General features: G+C 45.8%; 4 protein-coding genes across 4 annotated transcripts; 2 read left to right on the forward strand and 2 right to left on the reverse strand.

Moving 5' to 3' along the window:
* Window positions 1–5,856: 5,856 nt before the first annotated feature.
* Window positions 5,857–7,029, reverse strand: GL218_00777 (uncharacterized protein; the record flags this gene model as incomplete). The annotated part of the gene is made up of 2 exons (XM_033577215.1): window positions 5,857–6,015; window positions 6,247–7,029. 2 exons carry the CDS (start codon window positions 7,027–7,029, stop codon window positions 5,857–5,859), a joined length of 942 nt encoding a protein of 313 aa, XP_033441995.1.
* Window positions 7,030–8,333: 1,304 nt separating this feature from the next.
* On the forward strand, window positions 8,334–9,039 carry GL218_00778 (putative zinc finger (hit type) family protein; the record flags this gene model as incomplete). Its single annotated transcript, XM_033577216.1, has 2 exons — window positions 8,334–8,413; window positions 8,469–9,039. 2 exons carry the CDS (start codon window positions 8,334–8,336, stop codon window positions 9,037–9,039), a joined length of 651 nt encoding a protein of 216 aa, XP_033441988.1.
* A 1,499-nt stretch (window positions 9,040–10,538) lies between these two features.
* GL218_00779 (uncharacterized protein) lies at window positions 10,539–17,602 on the forward strand (the record flags this gene model as incomplete). The annotated part of the gene is made up of 7 exons (XM_033577217.1): window positions 10,539–10,646; window positions 10,724–10,988; window positions 11,048–11,651; window positions 11,712–11,988; window positions 12,058–12,371; window positions 12,438–12,611; window positions 16,534–17,602. The coding sequence occupies 7 exons, from the start codon at window positions 10,539–10,541 to the stop codon at window positions 17,600–17,602; spliced, it is 2,811 nt and encodes a 936-aa protein (XP_033441989.1).
* Window positions 17,603–19,715: 2,113 nt separating this feature from the next.
* Window positions 19,716–21,011, reverse strand: GL218_00780 (uncharacterized protein; the record flags this gene model as incomplete). The annotated part of the gene is made up of 1 exon (XM_033577218.1): window positions 19,716–21,011. One exon carries the CDS (start codon window positions 21,009–21,011, stop codon window positions 19,716–19,718), a length of 1,296 nt encoding a protein of 431 aa, XP_033441744.1.
* Window positions 21,012–21,734: the final 723 nt, after the last annotated feature.

The raw sequence follows: 21,734 nt of genomic DNA on the forward strand, positions 1-21,734 counted from the left end.
GAGAAGGTCACCCCGCCAAAAGCAAATGCTGCAAATGATTTAAATCTGGTTGAAGGAGGTATGATTGGCGTTTCCTATCTTGAGAGCCAGCGCTCGGCGAATCCATCTCCACACGCCCCTTATATATAATGAACCACACAACGCCGGCGCAGACCAAATTACATCCTCAAAGATAGCCGGTCTAGTCAAGAGTAGACATAGCAAGCGCAAACAAAGAGATTTAATACTTACTGGTGTCAACGAAAAATATTAGATCTATTCATAGGGTATCGAAGAATCCGTGTCTATTGAGAAAATGAAAGGCCAGTAGGCAACGCAATCTCAAGGGAAAAAAAGAATGGTCGACCGAAGTGAAGTAACGGTATTGATCGCCAGTCCCAAATCCAAAAACGCCACCAGAAAGACCCTTCTCAATTTCTAAAATGAGTTGTCAGGATGGACAAGACGGAAAAATTTTCGTCGCAGATGCAGTCCAAACTGATTTCTTATCAAGTTTTTTTTTTTCTTCGCGGTAGGTAGAGGCGCCGTGTTGGAGGGGGCAATCTAAAACAAGATTTCGTATGTGCGAATTTGTCAGTTCGTAGGTGTATTAGTACGACCTCGAATGCTTTGCGACGAAGCTATTCGGAAGAGCGCATCGTTGGCTCGGGAAAATCTGTGGTGACGAGTAGTTTGCACAAAGGCCGTTGCTGAGCAAAGACACGCAAATGGCCCGTAGAGATGTGGATTTGTCGCCGTAATTGTCGAAGACCGGCAATTGCAGATGGACGGACGAGGGCGTATGTAGGAGGGTGTTGGAGGGTATTGAAATTGAAGAGCGGGGAAGGGAAGTAGTTTAGGTAGGTCTTTAGGTATGGTACCTAGGCAAGTAATTCGTAGGAGTAACTGATTGGTTTAGCAGTACAAATTCAGGACCCGTGCCAGCAGTTGAACGTTGCGACACGAGACCCTCGCGTGAGGGAAAGTATGAAGGAAAGTGGCTAGTGGGGAACGGAAGCTGGGTTTTAAAGTTAGGCTGGTAACAGCGGGCAGGGATGATACATATGTATGTACATACGGTAGCGGTAATCCCCCCCACTAAATCCCGGGAGAGACACCAGTCTTTAGAGGCTTTGGGGGGTGTCTTAGCAGTAACTGAGCTCCCTGCAAATCATAAAAGGTTATACCTCGTAGTGCCTATGCCTAACACAGCACTATGCGAGGATAGGCCGAAAGAGGATATAAACCTGAAATCATAAAACGAGATGAGAGAGAGAATTAAGCCAAAAACAAAATATTTGTGTCAGTTGAGTGCGAGGGGAATTTATCGACCCAATAGGTGTAGATAGTAAGAAGGGGACAGACGTGGTCAGGTATGATCAGGTAGGAAAAAAAAGGTGGCTACATCGATCATGAACTGACGATGCTGTGCGCAGGCAGATACATGTAAGTATGGTATGTATGCACGTAGGTAGTTGGTAAGTTGGTAAGGTAGTAACTTAGTATGAAGGAGGTGTATGTGCAGTAATAGAGTGGATTTTTCGAGGGTGGATGAGCGGATAGGGATGGGATGGATGGTCTAGGTATGGAGGTTGGCGATGCAAGCTTGCTTGTCTATAAGCTTGTCCCGTATATGGTTCATGTATAGTGTATGTAGAAAAAAGGGTCTCAAAAAAGAATTCGTTATATTTTACAAGGTTAGGTTGTGCGCCTTTAGAAAATTAATTTTTGTAAGCAGGTACTTAGGTGCCATGTAGGTACCTTAGGTAGGTAACTGCCCGCCTATTTGTGAGATTGTACCTGGGCTGCTAGTGGAGGCAGGTTCAATACCTAGGTACCTAACTCCTATAAGGAGAATCCAAAGGTTGCCAAGACACTAAAATAACAAAGCGAGAGACCCACTTGACCTTCCCAAATCGAGGAAAGGCGGGCGTAGGAATTTGGTGTCTGGGGACAAGCGGGTCCTACAGATGGATTTTATTAATTTAGTGCACAAAGGATGATCATCAGGCTTGGCCCGAGCCGCTTATACACCGTATATCATACACAGTATCTTTTCAAAAGTTGACATTTTCCCATTATATGCTTTTATTATGTATAATGCAATCATAATTTGACCCGTCCGAGAAGCTTATTCGGTCGAGGATGCCGATGATTTAATCATCTTGGTTCTAACTTCTAACTCGGGACATACGAAGATACGAAGAGTGTGGGGAAGATTGATCTTGAGCTATCGAACATGCGAGAGAGAGAGGTTAAGCAAGAGACTTCTATTGGTCCGAGTCCTGCAATGATCCAAGCTCTGGTTTGCTAAAGATCCTTGCTATTCCGGGGAGTCAAGAAGACAACCAATAACATGTCAGTTTGATATGTTCGTGGTCCTTCACAGAAATCTTCTCCAATATCAAATCCAGTGAGATGCACATCCATATCTCCGTTGAGCTCTTTATACTACAGACTGATATATATACACTTTTTCAGAATAAGACGAGTTGTCATTTATATTTACATTTACTCCGTGGGTGAGAGCCCAAAGAGTACGCTCACTTCGACATATGATGACGCTTAGCCGCCGCGTAGAGAGCATGCATAAACGCTGCTCTCTAAAAAAAACTTTTGGTTTCCGCCTTTCGAAACATGCCTTCTTTTTTGGACGGCCACTTCGGATGACAAGGACAGTCTTCGTGCGAGGAATTGAGACCGTACATACGACAACTCAGATTAGTTAGAATTTCTCTAGTATTTCTTCCAAAACTATCGATAGGCTATATACACACCGAAGGTCTTGTTCTGTAGAGGTGTGCATAAGCCACACCAATCAAGAGACAAGGATTGGGACGTCATTTCTTAACGACTTAGCCCACCGTTGAAGATCTCGACAAAAACTCGCCCGGTGCAGCGAATAGGGCCTTCTCGTTCAAGTGCAACACTCAATCCCCTCTCCTGACCGAGTACATGTACCAAATGCTATGCATGGACGCGAAAGCTCCAGGCTTGCGAGTCAGTCCTTTGTTCCAAGTTAGACACAGCCGTCTTAACCGGACTTGGCCAGCTTCCATTTCCACCATATTTACCACACGTATCTAGGGAATGGCACCCCGACGAAAGTTGCGCCAGCCCTCCTGCATATCTGATTGATGCATGCACTGCACGTCAAAACTGTTGTTACCTTACATAGCATTAGACTCCGGGGTTAATACTACCTGGCTTAACTCTTCGACGATCAAAAAGCTCACTAAGACTCCATTGGATTTAGAAGCGAGTAAAATATACGGACTTCTCATCGTTTGGGGTCTTCGTATGAATATAGCAATAGGATCAACATTGGGTACCTAAGGTATAGGATACTTGAATAAGATATTGGAAGCATTGTGGAGGTGTGAGTGAGTAGAACCTCTCCTGAAGCTAGCCGATCGTGAGACGACAGGGGGGGGTAACGGACCATTCCTCGCAACGCCCAACAGATGCAACGAACGATTCCCGTACCCTCTTTCGGCGATCCGACTTACAGAAACTTCGATAGACTAGTACGATGGTGTCGTGTGCTCCAAAAGACGTTAACATCGAGCAAATAAATTCAAAGTCGCATTACGATTCGCATTACATACTTCAACCCTAATTACAAACCAAGTTTATTACTCCCTTTGCATAACTTGAACACAAGGAAACTTGAATTTTTCAACTATCTGTATTGCCAACCTCTTACGCGTAGCAGATATCACAGTTTCCTGCATGCTTTAAGCGACCTGAACCGGGGGATGGTGGAGGGGTCGTGACCCTTTATATTTCTTGACAATTTCTTCCTGCAAGCCTCAGCCTAAATCAGAAGTTGGCTCTTCCAAGAATTTACGCTTATTGGATTATTCGATGCAATACTCAAGTCTCTAGAAGTCCTGTCAGATATTCCACCTCAGCATCGTATACAACATGTACCACCATTTGATGTCGACACACAATTGGTTTACACGAACCTCGGAGGTGGCGCGAGCTTCGCAAAAACCCGTACCCAAAAGGCGTCGCACATATACCCTCAGGGGCTTTACCCCAGATTTTCAGATTTTCAGATCACGTTAACTAACCCTATCCATGAACGGGCAGCTGTTGGTTACAAGGTCGGTACGGTTATAGAGAAGAGCAAGTCGAGAACTAAGAGCTTATACGGGTCCTAAAGTCCGCGTCATTCACTAAGCTTAGCGGAAAAGCAGCAGCAAATTATTACAACCAATCGGTATAAACATATATTTGTTTGCTACTTGGGTCCATAACATAACCTAAAGAGCCTTTTCTGGTTTGTTCGATGTTTGGTGATCATCCTAACGTATATTCTCGGCCGATTGTTACGTTCAACTCAGAAAGCTTAGACGCTAGGTTAGAGGGCTTAAACTAGCGAAAAGCTGTCTTTTCTCTAATGCTAGTTATAGGATAACCTCAACTTGTTGTAACCTATCATCATCCCCCAGTCAGCAAAACGATACCACCCTGAGATGATTACACAACTTCATTAAAGGTGGTTCTATTAGACACTACGTTGAATTCGCTAACCCGCCGGACTACAGAAAAGAGGAAATGGCATCTTACTTTACGCGGAGAAATTGCCTTGCCGGCCTCACACAACATCTGGACTTAGCATTTATGCGTAATACATATGCCCGGGTATCTTGGACACTACATACCCTTCTTGTCTCACATATGACCCCGTGACTCTAAAGGGTACACCATTTCGTGGAAACAAAAAGCATCGTCCGATGCTCTTGAATGTTACTATCTTCAAGAGGGTATCCTCGTTACCAGGTGCGTATCTCGGCGCATGAAGCCTAGATGTCGTAAGTGAAGTGTAAACATGACATATACGTATAGTGGATAATCTAAATGAAAAGAATCTAAGATGATCCAGATCCCCCGATATTCTCGCTAACTCTAGACTGTTAGACTCCAAAGTAACACACATTAGGTAAGGTAGGTGGTAATAACGCTCAAGATAGGAAGCGCTACTAGATCAGACCTGTACGTTCTTAGGGACGACCCACGGTATTCCATGCATCTTGACGTACCTTCTGGTAGAGCTTTTGCGGGGTAAGGCGTACTGCAACCCATAGTCTACCAAGCCAACTAACAAGATGACCGGCCCCCATCGTGCATACATACCTAGGTTGCCTACCTACATACCTACCTACCTACATGACCATGGCTCGCGGGGAGATTCCCTGCGCGGCCGTACTTGGAGCTGCAAGTTACCCACGCGACCCCAGCCATACCTCGCCCCCCATTGCCACACCGGTGCGAATCGCTGCCCGCCACGGTCTAATATGTATGCGTCCGTCGCCTTCCGGTAGTGGTAGTGTCACCCCTTTTTGCCTCATGGGAGAAAACTTACGAGCGACCGACGAAACTGACTGCCCTAACCACTAGCGCCGGGATTTGGACGACGGGGATGCGGCTCGAAAGGTAGAGAGCAAGCGTAGAGGTCGATCCTGGAGCTTGTCTTGGCCCGTGTATGTAGGTATGCACCAAGCAATGCCGCGCCCTACCGCCAACTACCTAATCGTGAAAGTCAATATTGCCCAGCCGGGTAGGGTTCCTAAAGAAAAAGCTAAAACCTAATTTGCGACGCAACGATGGCAAAAAAAGGTCATTAGGCCGGTGACCGCATTAGCCCTCACGCAGAAATACTGACGATAATAGTGCCGGTGGTGCCCAGGCTCACGGGCAGATTGTAAACTCTGCTGAAGATACGAGATTGTCACAAAACCTAGCTAGGTAGGTAACCGAAGTTGCATCACAAAAAAAAACCAACACCAGGGTATTTTCATTTCTTCTAGATGACGTACTTGGGACGACGCTCTAATCATACATCGGATGAAGCATGTCTCTCTGAATTTATCCAGGGACCGAGTCCAGTGAGTCCTTGCCAGGTGTAGTCGGCGCTGCATCTGGCCCCTTTTGTGCTCGAAGCTTCTCTTCGAACTTTGCAAATTCCTGAATCGCGATCTCTTCCTCTTGGTCCATTACTTGATGTACACCTTTGACCTCCTCGATCTGTCGTCTTGTTAGCACTGTTTACACCATAAATCTAGAGTTCATATAGGGTTGAAAAGGGGGCCCGTAGATCATTGGGTTTTGGATTATTCAGCAACACCGGCAGCCAGCAGCTTGCTTGAGTTGAAACATTATACCTCATGCTGAGGGAGAAAAAAACAAAAAACAAGAAAGCAAAGTGACTGGGCTACTCCAAAGTTGAAAGATGCTCCAAAAAAGGGCTATACTCACATAATGCATTAACATTCCCTCAATTCCATTCTTTAAAGTGACAGTACTCGAATCGCAAGTCCTGCACGCTCCCCTGAGCTTCAAGTTCACATACCCATTCTCAAAACCACGGAACTCGATGTCTCCGCCATCTTCCTGGATCGAGGGTCTTATTCGAGTTTCAAGGAGCTCTTTGATCATACCCACGACTTCGCTATCATTTTCATTATAGCTCAAACTGTCCTCCTCTCCCACCTCCTGGCCCTCATCTCCACCCTCTTTGTTGCTCACAGTGACTATTTCCTGCCCCGACGTTATAGCCTCGGTGATCAAGCTGAAAATATCCGGCCGGATGTGTACCCAGTTGGCATCGGGCGACTTCGTCACTGTGATGAAGTCGGGCCCGTAGAAGACGGACGTCACGCCGTCGATATTCATTAACTGCGCAGCAAGCGGCGATGGGTATGGGGGTGCGATCGTACTCCGCGCATTTAGGTATTCGATAAAAGGCGTGGGGACTTCCGACGGCACCACCCTGTGATTCGGTAAAAACTTCAGCGCATCCGGGTTCGGCGTGGTCTCGGTCTGGATGAAAATACTTCGCACGCCCCGCGGCGCTATCGCTGGTAACCTCGAGGCTGTTTGTAGTACCGGTCTTGACCTTGCTGATATACCCAACGCCTGTGAACTCGTATGCGCATGTCGCGCAGCTTCGTAGAGCCGGCCGCAAGTAGCGGGCCGGACTTTTCTTGTCCCCGCGGACAGCAGAGCCGCTGCCGGCCGGACGAGTCGATTGGGAGGCATAGTCGCCCTCTTAGATAAAATAGATATGCCGATCGCCTTTGGAGTTAATTAGCTTTAAAATACGTAATTGTAATTATTCGCGACTATAAATATTTTCGTCTGATATATTTTAGTATAGCTAAGACAAAAAACTTAAATGTTAAGTGAAATCGGAGGCGCGACTATTGTAAGTAGACGTTTGCCGAATTACGCCGATAAGAGTAGCCGTAGATTATCAATCAGTGGCAATGACGCAACTAGCGCATTGTTCAAACTTTTTAGGTGGGTTATTGTACGGATGACAAACCGACTGTTGCATTAGGTAGGGCTTGATTGGTTTATAGGACTATCTACCGGAGATATACCGAACCGTCGAGTAATCGTCGTTTCCCAATTCATCCTTACCCATTGGATATTTTCGTAGATCCTAAGCCACCCGCCTTAACTTTCAGCCTCATAATTTATATTATATTCAGCCGCGTTAAAGCTCTGCGATTTGATTCATTGATATTGGTTTGAGTGACAAGCCAACCCCTATACCGCGTTAACCAGTCAGCCATGCCAGTACAACGATCTTTCAAGCCTAATTTCATAGAGGCCACAGTCTGAAATTTATCTGCTCGTGAAGAGGGAAGTGACTAATGCTGTTACCATTCAGTGATAACCAAAGAAGGCATTGAATGTTTTCTTGAAGAAAGGAATCAACATTACTAAGCTCTTAGACGCCGTAGCTTGCCCTCGACTATAACAATTGGAATTGTCTGGGCCAATTATTCGGTGTTTTATAAGGCGGTCTGAATCACAGAAATCTAGGCGCAACTAGAAGACCCTCGTTGCTCTTAAAGATATTCGCCATTTAACGACGGCAGAATACAATTGTCCGCCTCGGTTGTGATAAGCAACAGGTAGCACGGTGCAACTAAAGGCGGTATCAACAACTTTCTTGACGCGTTGCCTTTCAAAAAGGGTATGTTTGCGTCTAACATCTCATAAAGAGCTATTCAAAAACTCATACACATACCGAGATATCTATATTAAAATACCTAAACTAATATTAATTAAGCTTCAGTGTACAACACGCCTACTTGGGAGAATAATCTATCATCTACTTTGGTGAGTAATATATTCGCATTAGCAGGCCCTTTTTCGGTACTAACTATGGTACAGTTTTATCACACATCACCTGAAGTTCAGATTCTTCGCCTTCATCTGATATTCGATAATAGGATAATAACTAGGACGACCTCGATAGGTTCTTAATACGTATTATTCAGATACTGCATCGAGCGCCTGTCCTACCTAAATTTCGGGTATTCGTCCCAACCATGGCAAGCGCTAGACCACCATGCCTAGTTTGCGATAGCACTGAAAGCAAATACAAATGCGCCCGCTGCAACCTATACACGTAAGCACAGATTCATATTCGACATTAGTAACCTATACTAACTTTCGTTACGTAGGTGCTCGCTCTCGTGTTTCCGTGAGCATCGGGACAATCATCCACCTGTCGAGTCCTCTGCACTGCAATCAAAAGATGCCTCGTCTGTAATGCCAGGAGACGACGTTAAGTCTCAGCCTAACTACACACTTACCGGTGAAACTACGACGCATCAATCCACCCCTAAGGGTTCAGACATTGCCGACATGCCAGAGTATAGAGACTTGACCAAGAAGTATCCTAACTTAGAACGTCTGCTTTGGAATATTGCCGCAGCTACAGACCCTCCAGCCACCGGCGGCGATCACAACGGAAAGCCTAGCACATTGCCCAGTTCTAATAAAGGTAGTCGTAAGGCGACTCAACCCTGGACAAAAGAAACGGGCTACGAGCATGGCATAGAGGTGCTCCGTCAGACTCGAGATACCCCTGGATGCGATAGAGACGCCCTTAAGGAGTACTGCGAGCTGGTACGGCTGTGGAATTTCAGACGAGAATCCGCCGATGTAGATGCCGATCTTCGACAGCAGCTCGCTCGAGATAATGCTAGAGCCATCGGAGAACTTTTGCGCACCGAAAAGGCCGACGTCTAACGAGTTTCACTGCGGGTCGATTGAATCAACACATCTTAGCAACTACCTACCAATAGTTTGCCTCGATGCTAGTACATACCACCCTGCATTTTCACTCTTCAACACACGATATGCATATTTCGTACTAAAACGAACCTAGGATTATGTAAGTTTTTCTCCGCCATACCTGATTAACCCCCATGAGCTACTTCTAACTAAGGCTAGACCTGTTCTTTAAAAAGTCGATCTTGCGTTCCACCGCCAATGGATGCGATATTCACCAGTACATGGGATGGCATACGACTATTATATAGATTCAATCCCGCAAAGAGGCAAGCCATTCTGAGCCAGTTACTTGGGCAAGATCAGGGAAATATCTGCTGTACTTAGGTTCAGCATTCAGGGGTTGTTTTGGAGCCCCCTATTTTGAGCTCCGTTTTGTGGCGACAGTTTTGGGATGATGCTGATAGAAGCTTCAGAGACATGAGTTTCTTCATAGTTTATCATACCTGTAGCCTAATTCAGATACAGTCTAAAGATTTCTATATGTGTGTGTGTGTTTGTTTTATGTGAATGATATCCCTACTCTCGGTGTAGGTGCTGTTCGAGGGTAAGTTTCAGGGGGTAGCCTAGCCACATAGATTACCAGCCTCGTAATTACCAAGCCGTGGCTCGTCACTGCTCTTAGCTTTTACTGCCTTAGGTATGTGAGATTTTTTATTTGCTTATGACTTAGCGTTACTGCTTTTAATCACTTAAGCTTTTCTGGGAGTCTTGCGTCTTGTTTCTTTCATATTTCATGGCAAATTTGACTGGGTTATACAGAGGCACAGCTTCCCCAAGTACATCCTATACGATAAAGAAATTAATAGAAATCTTTTAACGGTGGTTTAAAATGTCGTGGGATAAGTTACAACTTACAACTGTGTTGTGTGGTGTGGGTTCTACTAAGCACTATGTTTTATGGGAAAATCAAAGTATCTCATCCATTGAGATCGAAATCTTTGCTTTTTTTTTGTGTGCCAACTCTTATTAGGACATTTGATTGGTTAAAGGTAATAAGCGTCATTATCCGGATATCGTTGAGTGTCACAATAAGATATACGCGCCCCTCGCCTATCGGACGAAACAGCCCACGGCACAGAAGCGCCCGTTTACATGCAGTAAGAGTCCATAACCATTACGCAAGAGGGCTGACAGCAAACCAAGCATTCCCCGGCTGACCAGTCGATAATCGAGTTGTCAGTTTATCATAAAAGCTCCGTATATGTAGTACCTAGCTGCTTACCCCTTGAGTTGTACCGAGGAATTGTTGAGTAGGTCGTTTATGCAAGTCTCCGACGTCGTACAGAAACTACTACGGCACAGCACATCGCGTTGGAAAATCAATCGCCATGGCAGCATTTGCAAATAAGATGTGGATTCTACACCTACAGAAACCTCTTGTAAAACTACGATTATTTGAGGAAGCGAGATCGCGCAAGTAGGAATCTTCTTGTCGCGAGGCCATATAAGACATAATGTCAACTACCGCAGTGGTGCCAACGCCATGTGCCAACTGGAAGGATGGGGGTAGCGTCTGTTCTCGCGAGGGCACGCTTGTTTGTGGGGGCTGTAAGCTAATCTTGGTAAGTGAAAATAGTTTCGTAGACGCTACAGACATATAGACATATAGACATATAGACATATACTAATACTGTTATAGTACTGTAGTCGTCACTGTCAGGTAAAGCACTGGAGCGAGCACAAGAAGGAGTGCAAATCCCCACTAAGCAAACCCACCTGGCTCCCAGCTTGGGATCGAGAGCGACGAGATCCTGCCTGGTCTCGCGGAGAGGCTGCTACTAACTTGCACAACACCTTTGGGCCGAATAAACACCTCTGGGGCAATACGCCGGCGATGGACGTGCTCCAGCTACCGCGGAATGAGGGGCCGGCCTACGATAAGGATGTAGATATCCTGTTCGCGGGTACGTGTTGACTGTTGGTAGTCTCATTTGGTTCCGAATGAGACATTAATGAGTAGCAGCATCCGGAGACGTGAGGAACGCTGTACAAACGATTCGGAACCTACCCCCTGATTTTAAGCACCAGGTCAAGATGACAATCAACGACAGGGACTTTGATATTACGGCAAGGAACGCCATAATATTGCTTCTGGCATTGAGCTCATTAGAGGGGGAACCCGATCAGCCGGATTTTGAAAGATTGGCAGAAACGCTTATCCACGTTTGGTACTCGGCCGCCCTCACAAAAGACACTTTATCTGAACTACGGTCGAGAGTCAAGCCACTTATCAACGAGGCATGCGAGCGAACCGTCGATAAGCAGCCAGACATCTTTGTAGGAAAAGAATGGGTATTTAAATCAGGTAGTAGCCTCCTTCTGGTCTTAAAGAAAGAAGATTGGGCTAGGGTATTGGAATTTCTCGACGTGCCTGAAGATCTAACCCTAGAGAAATCTCGCAAGATACGCCAGGCTATTACTTTAGCACCCGAGCGGGAGGACTATCGAGATCGGTGGTACTTCAAAGACGCATCGCCCTCTATGCGTGTTGCTAAACAGCGGTATCGAGAGGATGGCTTACTCCTGGCTTTTGGCCACCCGCGCATCGGGTTTGACTATCCTAACCCGTGAGTTATTACCTACACACCCGTATCAAGCTCTAGAACAGCGGGTCTAATACGTCCCAGGACCCTATTCCAGACAGTATTCCAAACAATTTCCTCCTGGCCTATGGCGATAAAGCAGACCCCCTCGGTGGCTGGCCTCTCGACGAGGTCAGAGCAACACCAAGTCGCATTCCCGAAGACATATACGGAAAGCTATTCTCCTATCTCCGCGGCGTCTTCAGCGCCTTTTCTCCGCCGCGTTGCGACTGGGAAAATACACTTCGAGCTCTTCAACGTCAACGCGACAGAGCTGATCCAACGTCTGATGTTTGAGGAGGGCTCATATGACAGGATCGAGGTGAGCTCATCCCATCCCTCCATGCCACTTCATATAAGCCAGCATCTACGAGACTGACTACTTAGGCAGGCTTCTAACATCTCAGATAAATGCTGGCTAGGCACCCGCGAGACCCTGCGCCACCTATCGCCCCTTCTCAAGACGCCAGCAGAGAACCCTCACGCTACGCTTATAACCGTGTATCTCAACGCAGTGATGGAGACCGTCCGGGGCAGCGACCAGGAGGGCAAGGGACTCGACATCGCGCGCATCCGGAAATACCTGACCAATATCCAGGAGATCAGCCTCATGAGAAACCTGCAGGGAGCCGAGATGTACCGGATCTGGGACGCGCGGAGCTTCACGCTCGACGCGGATAAGGCTCTTCCGCCAGTACGTCATGGGTGTTGAGAAAACAATCGCTTGAAGATCTTTCTGGTTGGCTGACTGACTGACTGTTGGTTATATAGGTACATGGCTGCGAATCATTTCGGGGACATCGAGAAGGACTTGCACGTCGTGATGAAAGAGCAGAATACGATTGGCGACGCGTGGCCTACGGCTTTGAAGCTACGCCCGGGACAGCCTGGGGCTCAGGAGGAATTTAATGATGCTCTTGCGTCGTCTTGTACCGGAGTTGAGCGGTATGTTGAGTGGAAGAGGGTGGCGTAGTGTAAGGATGATGTCTACTGGGGATCGGATTCTATTGTTCATAGAATTGGATGGTTGACATTTGGATGATTTTAGGAACCAAACGTACCTACTTAGATGAGAAAAAAATTACATATGCAATAATGTACCCCTTAACTGGGAGTACTAAGTTGTCTATAGTGGCTACTTCTTAGGGATCTCTCTGGATTCGAAAATTAACTCCCGTATTCTAAACCCCTATGCCTCATTCCCTTAGTTACCATTCCATCGCTCATACGAACGAAGATTTATTCAGTTGATCCTGATATAACTAGCAAGCTTTACACGAACCGTGTGTACACTATTTAACTAGGTTCCCCCCCTTTCCCCAACGCCTTACTTATACCAACGCTTTTCATATAAACGTGCATTTAACAAGGCCCTATGCACACATGACAAGTCCATACCGAGTACGCCAATAAAAAAAACAAACCATTATTATCCTCAACCTTTATTCCCGCTTCCACTCCCAGACTTCCATAAAGTATCGCCGACAGGAGTAGCCGTCAACCAGCGAAGGATATTAACATGCAAGTCCCAACTATACCTCAATTCCGCCGTCCGAGTCATAACAGGAGTCATCCGAACGACGAGTTTCCCGGCAATCAGGGTCTACAAACCCTTGTCCTATGCGAACCGAGTACCCCGAGCATGAGAATACGACGACCTGGAATATTATTTATATGAGTCTTATCTCTCGCAAACGCGTTTCGGAAGGGACATTGCAGACCGGAATTATGCGATGTTGCTCGTACTCTGGGAGTGACGTCTGCATAAACACCAGGGTGATAATAACTAATAACTCGCAAATAGAAATTGCATCTTCCCGGAGGGGCTGCATATCGGAGATGGCACAGATCATGTGCGGACGCGACTGGTCCTGATATTTGAACAAGGCGTCTAGTCCCCACCGCACGTCATCAACCCGCCGTCGTAGGATCCCGAATAGTGAGAGACTATTATCAAGTCAACATATAATCGATGGGATAAAGGACAAAGATATCCAGCGCGGGATTCTAACCTCTGGCCTTCCCATCCAGTCTGATCCATAAGGCCCGGACGTCTATCGTCCTGGGCTAGAGATAGCCACTCATTCATATGGCACCATAGGTCGTGAGTATCATGCCAGTTGTCGCGGTTATATTCGACCGAGCAGCATACGTCTTCCACGCTACTTTCTTACAGCGTGTTGTGAACCCATTCCGACGAACTTGGCTCGAAGAAGCGTCCTTGGCCATCATTGCATTCGCCTGTTGCGAAGTCCATCTCTCCACATATAATGTTTAGAGGGGGTAGATCGTGGACATGTAGATAAGTATTTTATTATTATAGTAAGGGCTATTATTGACATTAAGAAAAAAAATAAAAAATATAAAGAGATAGCGCTGATGAGATGTCGAAGCTAAAAAAGACGCCGTAAGCTCTGACTAGTAATTACGCCTTATATGATGCAACACACCCCCCAGGTGACCACGATGTAATAGGGATCACCTGAATCGCAGCACTCTAACGTCTCTAGAACTTTCTATAGCATTGGCTCATTCTGGCCCTCGGCTCTTTAGAGTCTAGTATCGTAGCTGGCTGTTAGCTGACAGCTAAACGTACCTCTACCTATAACGCGATGGCTCTAGCCAAGAGCAACTCATCTAGCGCGGTATTATACGATGCTTTCAGTTCGATTCGAACCTGCGCCTTACTACCAATACTAGTCTGGTTTTAGGGCACGACCAGGTTCGGGATTAGCGTAATCATTCAATGCAGGGAATTGTGGACTTTTCCACTGCACGAACCGGGCTCATAACTGTCGAAGCTAAGAACGACGCCGTGAACGCTAACTAGCAATTACGCCTTATATATGATGCGACACGAGATTATATGAGAGACAAGATACTATTACCATTCATAACAGGTGCTCCGATATAACAAGACCTATTTATTGCTGACTTAGAGGAAGAAGAAGCCCTAACATACTTAAGTATATAAGGGAACTGTTCACCTTCCACTACATATATATGCTTGGTACAGTAAGTGCCTAATGCTATAATCTCTGTATAAAACTTAGGGGTTGAATGATGATTAAACTCTTACCAGGAAATCAGATTTAGTACCTATAAAGCTATGTCGAGTTCAATATCTTTCAGATATTATGATTGTATTCGTTAAAAGCACTGGATGAAATAATACTTGAAAAAAAGGAGGAAGTTTAAGTCTCCAAGTCCTGAAATAACGCTATCAAGGGAGATGGTGGTATTGAGAGACTACTACCAGGCCATCCTGGCACCTCTCCCTTCTTGCATAGAGTCGAATTTATACGAGCATAGGTATTCATGCCATCAATACCTCGAAACAAGACACAATGGAAATAGCAGTCGAAGCAGAATGGCGTTGAATCTATTACCATTCATGAGGGTCTGTTCCGCAATTCCGGATCCAAGATCAAGCTGGAACAGTTTCTTTTGCCCTATTCCCACGGTTCCATGTGGAGGAGTATGTCATCGTAGCTGGAGAGGAGCTTCATGAGAGTAGATTTTCCTAAACTTGGTTTCCCCTAGATCTAGAATATGCCACTTGAATGTTGCAACCAGTTGATAACGCGGGGGTAACTTTCTCGGAAGTCGCCCTTTGGTAGTCTCCTGTGGGCAAAGTTTAGGTCTTTTAGATGAGGAGTATATCTGTAAAGTGTAGTAGTGTGACAAAAAAAGCATAAGGTCAAACAATAATCATGTGAGTGTATTGTATGCCTTATGAACATGCCAATGTCTGTTAGGACTTATTGTGTTTGTGTTTCTTTGAAAAGTGGAACGTGAACCATTCAGTCGGAACAGATAATAACCAACGGATTTCTAGCCTAGGTAGAGACCCGATTTTAAGCGATTTTAAGCGCTAATAAGTAACATTAGGCATATTTTGAGCCGCATTGGTTATCAGTCCGAACTAAGTCTGCCTCAAGCACAACTACAGGAAATGGACAGGAAACTTGGAAAGGGAACTCCTCTAAAAATTACTAAACAAAATTGATGTCATAAGTTTTAAAATAGAAAAGATGTAGGATTAGAGTTGTGTAAATCCTGATTATACTTTAGGTTTCTCTAGTTGTTCATACCTGTGATTTACTCAACATTAAGATGGAATAAGAGTATAGCAGAGTCATCTGAAGATTTATTCGCATTTCTATGAGAACTTCTCAGCATTTTCTCATGCTCTTCATTCATCCCACAATATATCCAAGTATAAAAGAAACAAATATATCATTGCCTCAATCATCATCATGACAACTCCTCTACACAAGAACGGTACTATATAGACACGGCAAATTACTATATAAACTAATGTATAATAACCCAATTTGGAAGCACGCCCTTTTTGCCCTTATTGTCTCGTCACCCGGCAAAATAGAATCCAAAGATCCTCCTCGGCCATGTGCCTTTTGCCCTATGCCCGTTACGCCGTTAAAGCACCCTACAGACAAACCCTTAGTACAGTTATATTATAAATGAGTAATTTTTATTGTATTATATACATGCGTAAGGTGCTACGTTGTAGGATATATTTATATATTTAATGTCATGTGACCATAATAGTTACCCCCTTCGCCATCACATCTTCCTTTTTATTATAAACTTTCTCCTAACACCAAAAATTCGCGAACTCCTTGCCGCACCGTCGCCTCTAACTGAATACTAAATACTTAAATTTCTTGGCAAGATGGAAAGACCAAGCGACCACTGGCAAGGTTTTGCCAACCTAAGTTCAGATTCGTAAATATAAGCGAATCCAACTCCTCCTTTCCTCAGCAAACTTCGAATATCTAAAAGCACGCGGAATAGAGTCGCGAAGGAGATATCAACCAGACTTGCCTCACCATATTAATTGTAGCATAAATTTGACGAATTTTACATCTGGTTTCAATAATGTGGTCCTAGAACTTACATTTTCAGATAATGTGTACTGGATCGCTCGGATTCCGCATCAAGCCCTCGATGACGGCGACAGAACCTCGATGCTCAGCGAGATTGCTACAATGAAGATAATAAAAAAACATACTACTATCCCAATCCCTCAGGTTTTTGACTTTGAAACGTCCGCAGAGCAACCCTTTGGGTACCCGTACATTTTCACGGAGTACCTTAGGGGCCGCACTCTTCCGAATGGGCTGGCGACGACAACTATACCTCACAAATACCATACCAAAGTGGCCAAGCAGCTTGCAAAGGTTTTCGCGGAACTCCAGAATTTGACATTCAGCCGCATTGGACGCATTTGGTGTGGAGAAAATGCTGATCAGCCTGTCGAGATCATGGCCATGACCTGGCATGCTTCGCCTGGTCCCCTGGAAACGTCGCTCGAGTTTTTCTACAACCAGAGGCAGGGGGAGAACCGGGAAATAATTGCTCTACATCCAAATAACCCAGACTGGCTGACAGCGTGTTGGGTGATGAAAACAGCTTTAAGCCACATAATCATTGAGGATAGAGTCCGAGGCCCCTTTCCCTTGTGTCATCTCGACTTACATTTCGGCAATATGATTTTTGATAACGAGTACAACCTAACGGGTATTATTGATTGGAGCAGTGCACAGGCTGCCCCTCTTGAGCAGTTGTCAGTCTGCCCAGAACTTGTCACCTTCCCAGGGTTATCAGATGAGGAGAATCGACCCATCGTCGAGCTGAAGAATCTTGTTGTGGAGTCTCTAAGGGAACTAGAGAGAGATCAAGAAAAGAAGCCACGGCTAGATAACCCGGCGGTGGGCGTGGCACTAGACTCGAATCTTACATCCCTTTCCACCTACATGGCTTCTAAGAGTGCGGAGGTCACCTACCGTCAGTATATGGCTTCACCAAGAGGAAGTCTTTGGGCTGGCCAGATGATTGCGAAGATTATCTACGGGAAAAATGTCACTTGGGAACAGCTGAGGGAGGTATACGGCACCACGCCGCTTTTCTAGGTGGTTTCCGATATCCATCAATACTATTCGGCGAACCCTACAGTGCTTTCTCTCCCTAGATACCTACCTACCTAGCAGTTGTTAAAAACGTTGTGCTTCGTACTGGTGTCGGTAGCCTTATAAACTATCATGTATCTTTAAACGTAAATAAACACATGAACGCATTAACCTACATGGGCTATGTGTTGCGTGGCGCAAGCTGGCTGTGCCCGCCTCCACGAATTGGTTTAAGAGACTGAGGAGACGAAGGCTGACACATAGGTACCTCTTAATATTAATGGGCATTGGTGTAACAGTCCATCATTTGCTTACCTAAGTACATACCTAGTAATAAGCAAAATATCAATCTGGTTAATACGTTGCTACCGTAATAGCCCTTTACAACTTGCGCTGCTCAGTTTTCACAATGTCACTCCTACGATTACCTCCAGAGACTCTAACACAAATCTTTGATGAAATTGGCTCATCCTTTTTCCACCAAGATTTACGCCGCCGCCTTACGGTTTGTAAACAATGGTTTGAATTCGCTCTTCCTGCGTGTTTCAAATGCATCACACTTTCTCAAGAGGCTCTGCGGAGCCTGATTGCCTCTGGGGTGATGAAAAGATTATCTCCATTGAAAGACAGCTTGGCAACCCTGAAGCTTGAACTGAGGGAATATGGAGCTTGCACTCTCTACTCGTCCTATCCTCGAGAAGATGCGCAGGGGTCGAATGATCTTGTCGATACTTGGATAGAGGTACATAGTGACCTCGTCCAGCTTGCCACTATAGCCAGCCCGACAGTCTCGTAGGTTACGTGCCTTACATATACGAGCCTGGGGCTATCCGTCTCTTGAGTTCCTCCTCGCCCTCAGGAGTATCTATTACCATCTACAATGCAAAATTTACTCTCGTTAGAGAATCTGAGTGTTCTAGTGCTGGATCTGACTGTCGGCTTTTTATACCCACCAGAAAAGCAAGGGGGAGACTGTCATATTTGTCCAGCTATCAGCACCCTTCTTTGTACTCTTCGAACCCTTCACCTACGCATGCGCAGGATCTGCCCCGATGTTTTGAAACCCCGAGATACTAATGTTAGTCTACACTTGAGCGTGGTGGTCGTCAACCTGAATTTGATTACGAGCCAACCGGACATAACATCTGCGGCTCACTCTAAACGATGCGGTTCCCAAGCCGGGGGATTGCTTCAACTGATAGCCGACGTACGGGAAGAAGGAGAAATTCTTGCAGCCAGAATGGCGTCCCCTAAGACTATAAGGATCCTGACTCATTCACTCCCGCATTTTGAGACGCAGTCGTTGGACGTCCTGACTGGCAAGACTATGCTGCTGGACGATGATATGGCTTGGGACGAAGATGGAAAGACTGTTAAGGAGGACTCGGAGCCCGAATCTGAGCTTCTAGATAGTGATTTTTCTTCCTCGGACGAATAATATTGTTTTGCCTGTATAGATCTAGCTCCGGACTCTTCGACCTGAGATCAGCAGTTTAAGAACAGAGATAAAATTCAAAATGGGGATGCATATGCAAATCAAGCTAAGGAAGGCCAACATCTCTAGCGCGGGAAAGTAGGTCATCGAATTCTAATACAGGCAAAGTAAAAGAAGCATAAGCGTCTGATGTCTGTCTTACCTAAAGAAAAAGGCGGACAAAACGCCGAGTTTTCCAGATAATATGGTCATATGTGGTGGATACGTTGTGTATTGCAGTTTATATGTATTGTGTCGTTAAGTGAGATGGCAGAACCACGCACGAGGTCTCAGGATGATATAAACCCTATGTTAGGTACCTAGGTTTGAATAGAATAGCTACATCCATGTCGGGAGAGGAGAGATTTCTTCGTCATAACAAGTCCAACTACAATTAATTCCCTTGTCTCATCAATGCTTTTGTCATTACACGGTATCACGATATCATTCATATCCTCGCAGCTTCAGCCGGGGTATACCATTACATCTCACACAAACTAAAGTAGTCTTTAACCGACCACAACCACCCTTTCCCCCCAGATGAAAACAAATGAATTAAATTAATACTCATTAAAACCACCACCACCGCAACCACCGCCACCTAACGTCTCAACTTCATCAAAAACCCTAACCGCGGAAACCTCAGCGGCGCCGACGACGACGACGACGTCGCAGCCGTCGGACTCCCACCGTCCTGCTGTTGTTGCTGTTGCTGCTGTTTCTCGCGAGAAACACCACCCCTATTAAACCCCCCAGCTTCTTCAGCGTCCAGAGGGAATCCGCCTTTCTCAGCAGCGGGATCCTACCCCCGCCCGTAGCACCAGTACCAGAAGAAGACTTAACGGGCTTCTCATCGCTCTGCGTCCAGTCGACGCGGTGCTCGTTTATTATCGTCGTCGTCGTCGTCGCTAATAACACCGGGTCGACGACGACGAGCGTCTCCTCGGACGAGATCTCGTCTGTCGCTTTGTCCTCCAGGACGGTGCCGATGCTGTTTTTGCGCCAGGGGCGCGGGGGCAGGACTAGGGGGGCGCTGTGGCGGCGGAGTTGTTGTTGGGGTTGTGGTTGGGGTTGGTGAGAGTGAGGGTGAGGGTAGAGTTCTTCTGTGTCAGCGAGAGCATTGACGGTGGATGGGTGCCACTGTGGGGTTTGGAAGGGGTTCCGCTCGTGGAAGAGCTCCCGTTTGCTTCGGACTCGCTCTAATGTGTGGTGGTTTTGTTGCGTGGGGGAAGTGCTAGACTCGAGGTCATGTTGATCTGATGGTCGGCGTTCGACTTGGTATTTGAGTGTTGATTGGGATATGCTGTGCTCGAGATTCCTGTCGCGCATGCTGTTGGCCGTTGCCGTCCGTTCGAATTGCGCGGCGGCTTCTTGGGGTACGTGTTGGTATGATGTTGTTTTGACCGCGCTCTCGGTCGCTGTCGGGTCTACCTCTGACGGTCGGCGTCGTAGCCTGTCTTGGATCGACTTTGACATGGACCGGCCGGTTTTTATTTTTGGCGGCTGGGCATCGTTTTCTCTTGTCGAATCTGCTATCGTGACTTTGCTTTTTGCCATCCGTGTCGCGAAGCTCTTCTCGCTAGCTCCTGGTTTTATAGCATCCGTCTGTCTCGCCTCTGATCTGCTTATAGATCTACTCTGCTCTTGACTCTGATAACTCTCGTCTGGTCTTCGCTTTTGTCTCTTCTTCTGCGCTTCTTGTTCTGCAATAACTATATACAGTCGTCGCCGTAAATCATCAGCATCAAAAGGTTGCGACTTGGAATGCCGCTGTTGCCTCGCGTTGCTAGGTCTGAACGGATCCGACTTGGGAACGGCTTGTCTAGCCGGCATCGACGCCCGGTGATCATTCGCGGAACGACCCATGGTGAGCTGCATTATATCCGTCTGTCTCTGCACAGCTGAATTCGACGGAATGTAATTGTAAAAATATTCCATAGACCGGTAATGAGGGTATCAAATTTCGTAATATCGGAGAACAGAAATAAAAGCCGGGAAATTCGTATTAGAGTTCTGAAAAGCGAACAAATATTGGAAGAAACTATTATTCTTAATCCTTTCTTAAGTTACTTAGTTCAGCTGCATATACGTCTGTCTCATGACATGCATGACTCGTCTCATAAGACACGAGCTTGATCTCCCGAAGTTAGAAGTAAGACAGTTGCGATAAACTTCGAAAGGCGGACCTAATAATTAGGTATATCTAGGTATATCTAGGTATAATCTAGGTATAATCTAGGTATACGAGCTAAGAGTTGAAGCTCAGCTCAGCTCAAGAGGAATAGATAAACCTTTTTCTCGACTAATAATGAAGGTTATAAAGAGAAAGTATAAGAATATATACCTGCATACACGTACATACATATGTAGGTTACATTAGTTCCTAGGGACGACGGATAAGGCGATCCATCGTTTACCACAATAGGGAGGTCGACTTCTTATTAATAAAATCTGGGGCAGAGACGTGCAGAATGCGGCCGGCTTGGCTAAGAGGGAATGAAGCCTCTTATTTTTTTAAGGTAGCATGGATACAGGGGCGCGTGAGCGGTACTGAACGGCAATGATCCATCACTTGACTATCGGGTATCGTCAGCTATTAAATTAATTAGTAGCTAGTTAGCTACCTTTCTACATCTACATCTATAATATGTACATATATAG

The sequence above is a fragment of the Daldinia childiae genome (genome assembly GCF_008694065.1).
Source record: "Daldinia childiae strain JS-1345 chromosome Unknown Scaffold1, whole genome shotgun sequence".
NCBI lineage: Eukaryota > Fungi > Ascomycota > Sordariomycetes > Xylariales > Hypoxylaceae > Daldinia > Daldinia childiae.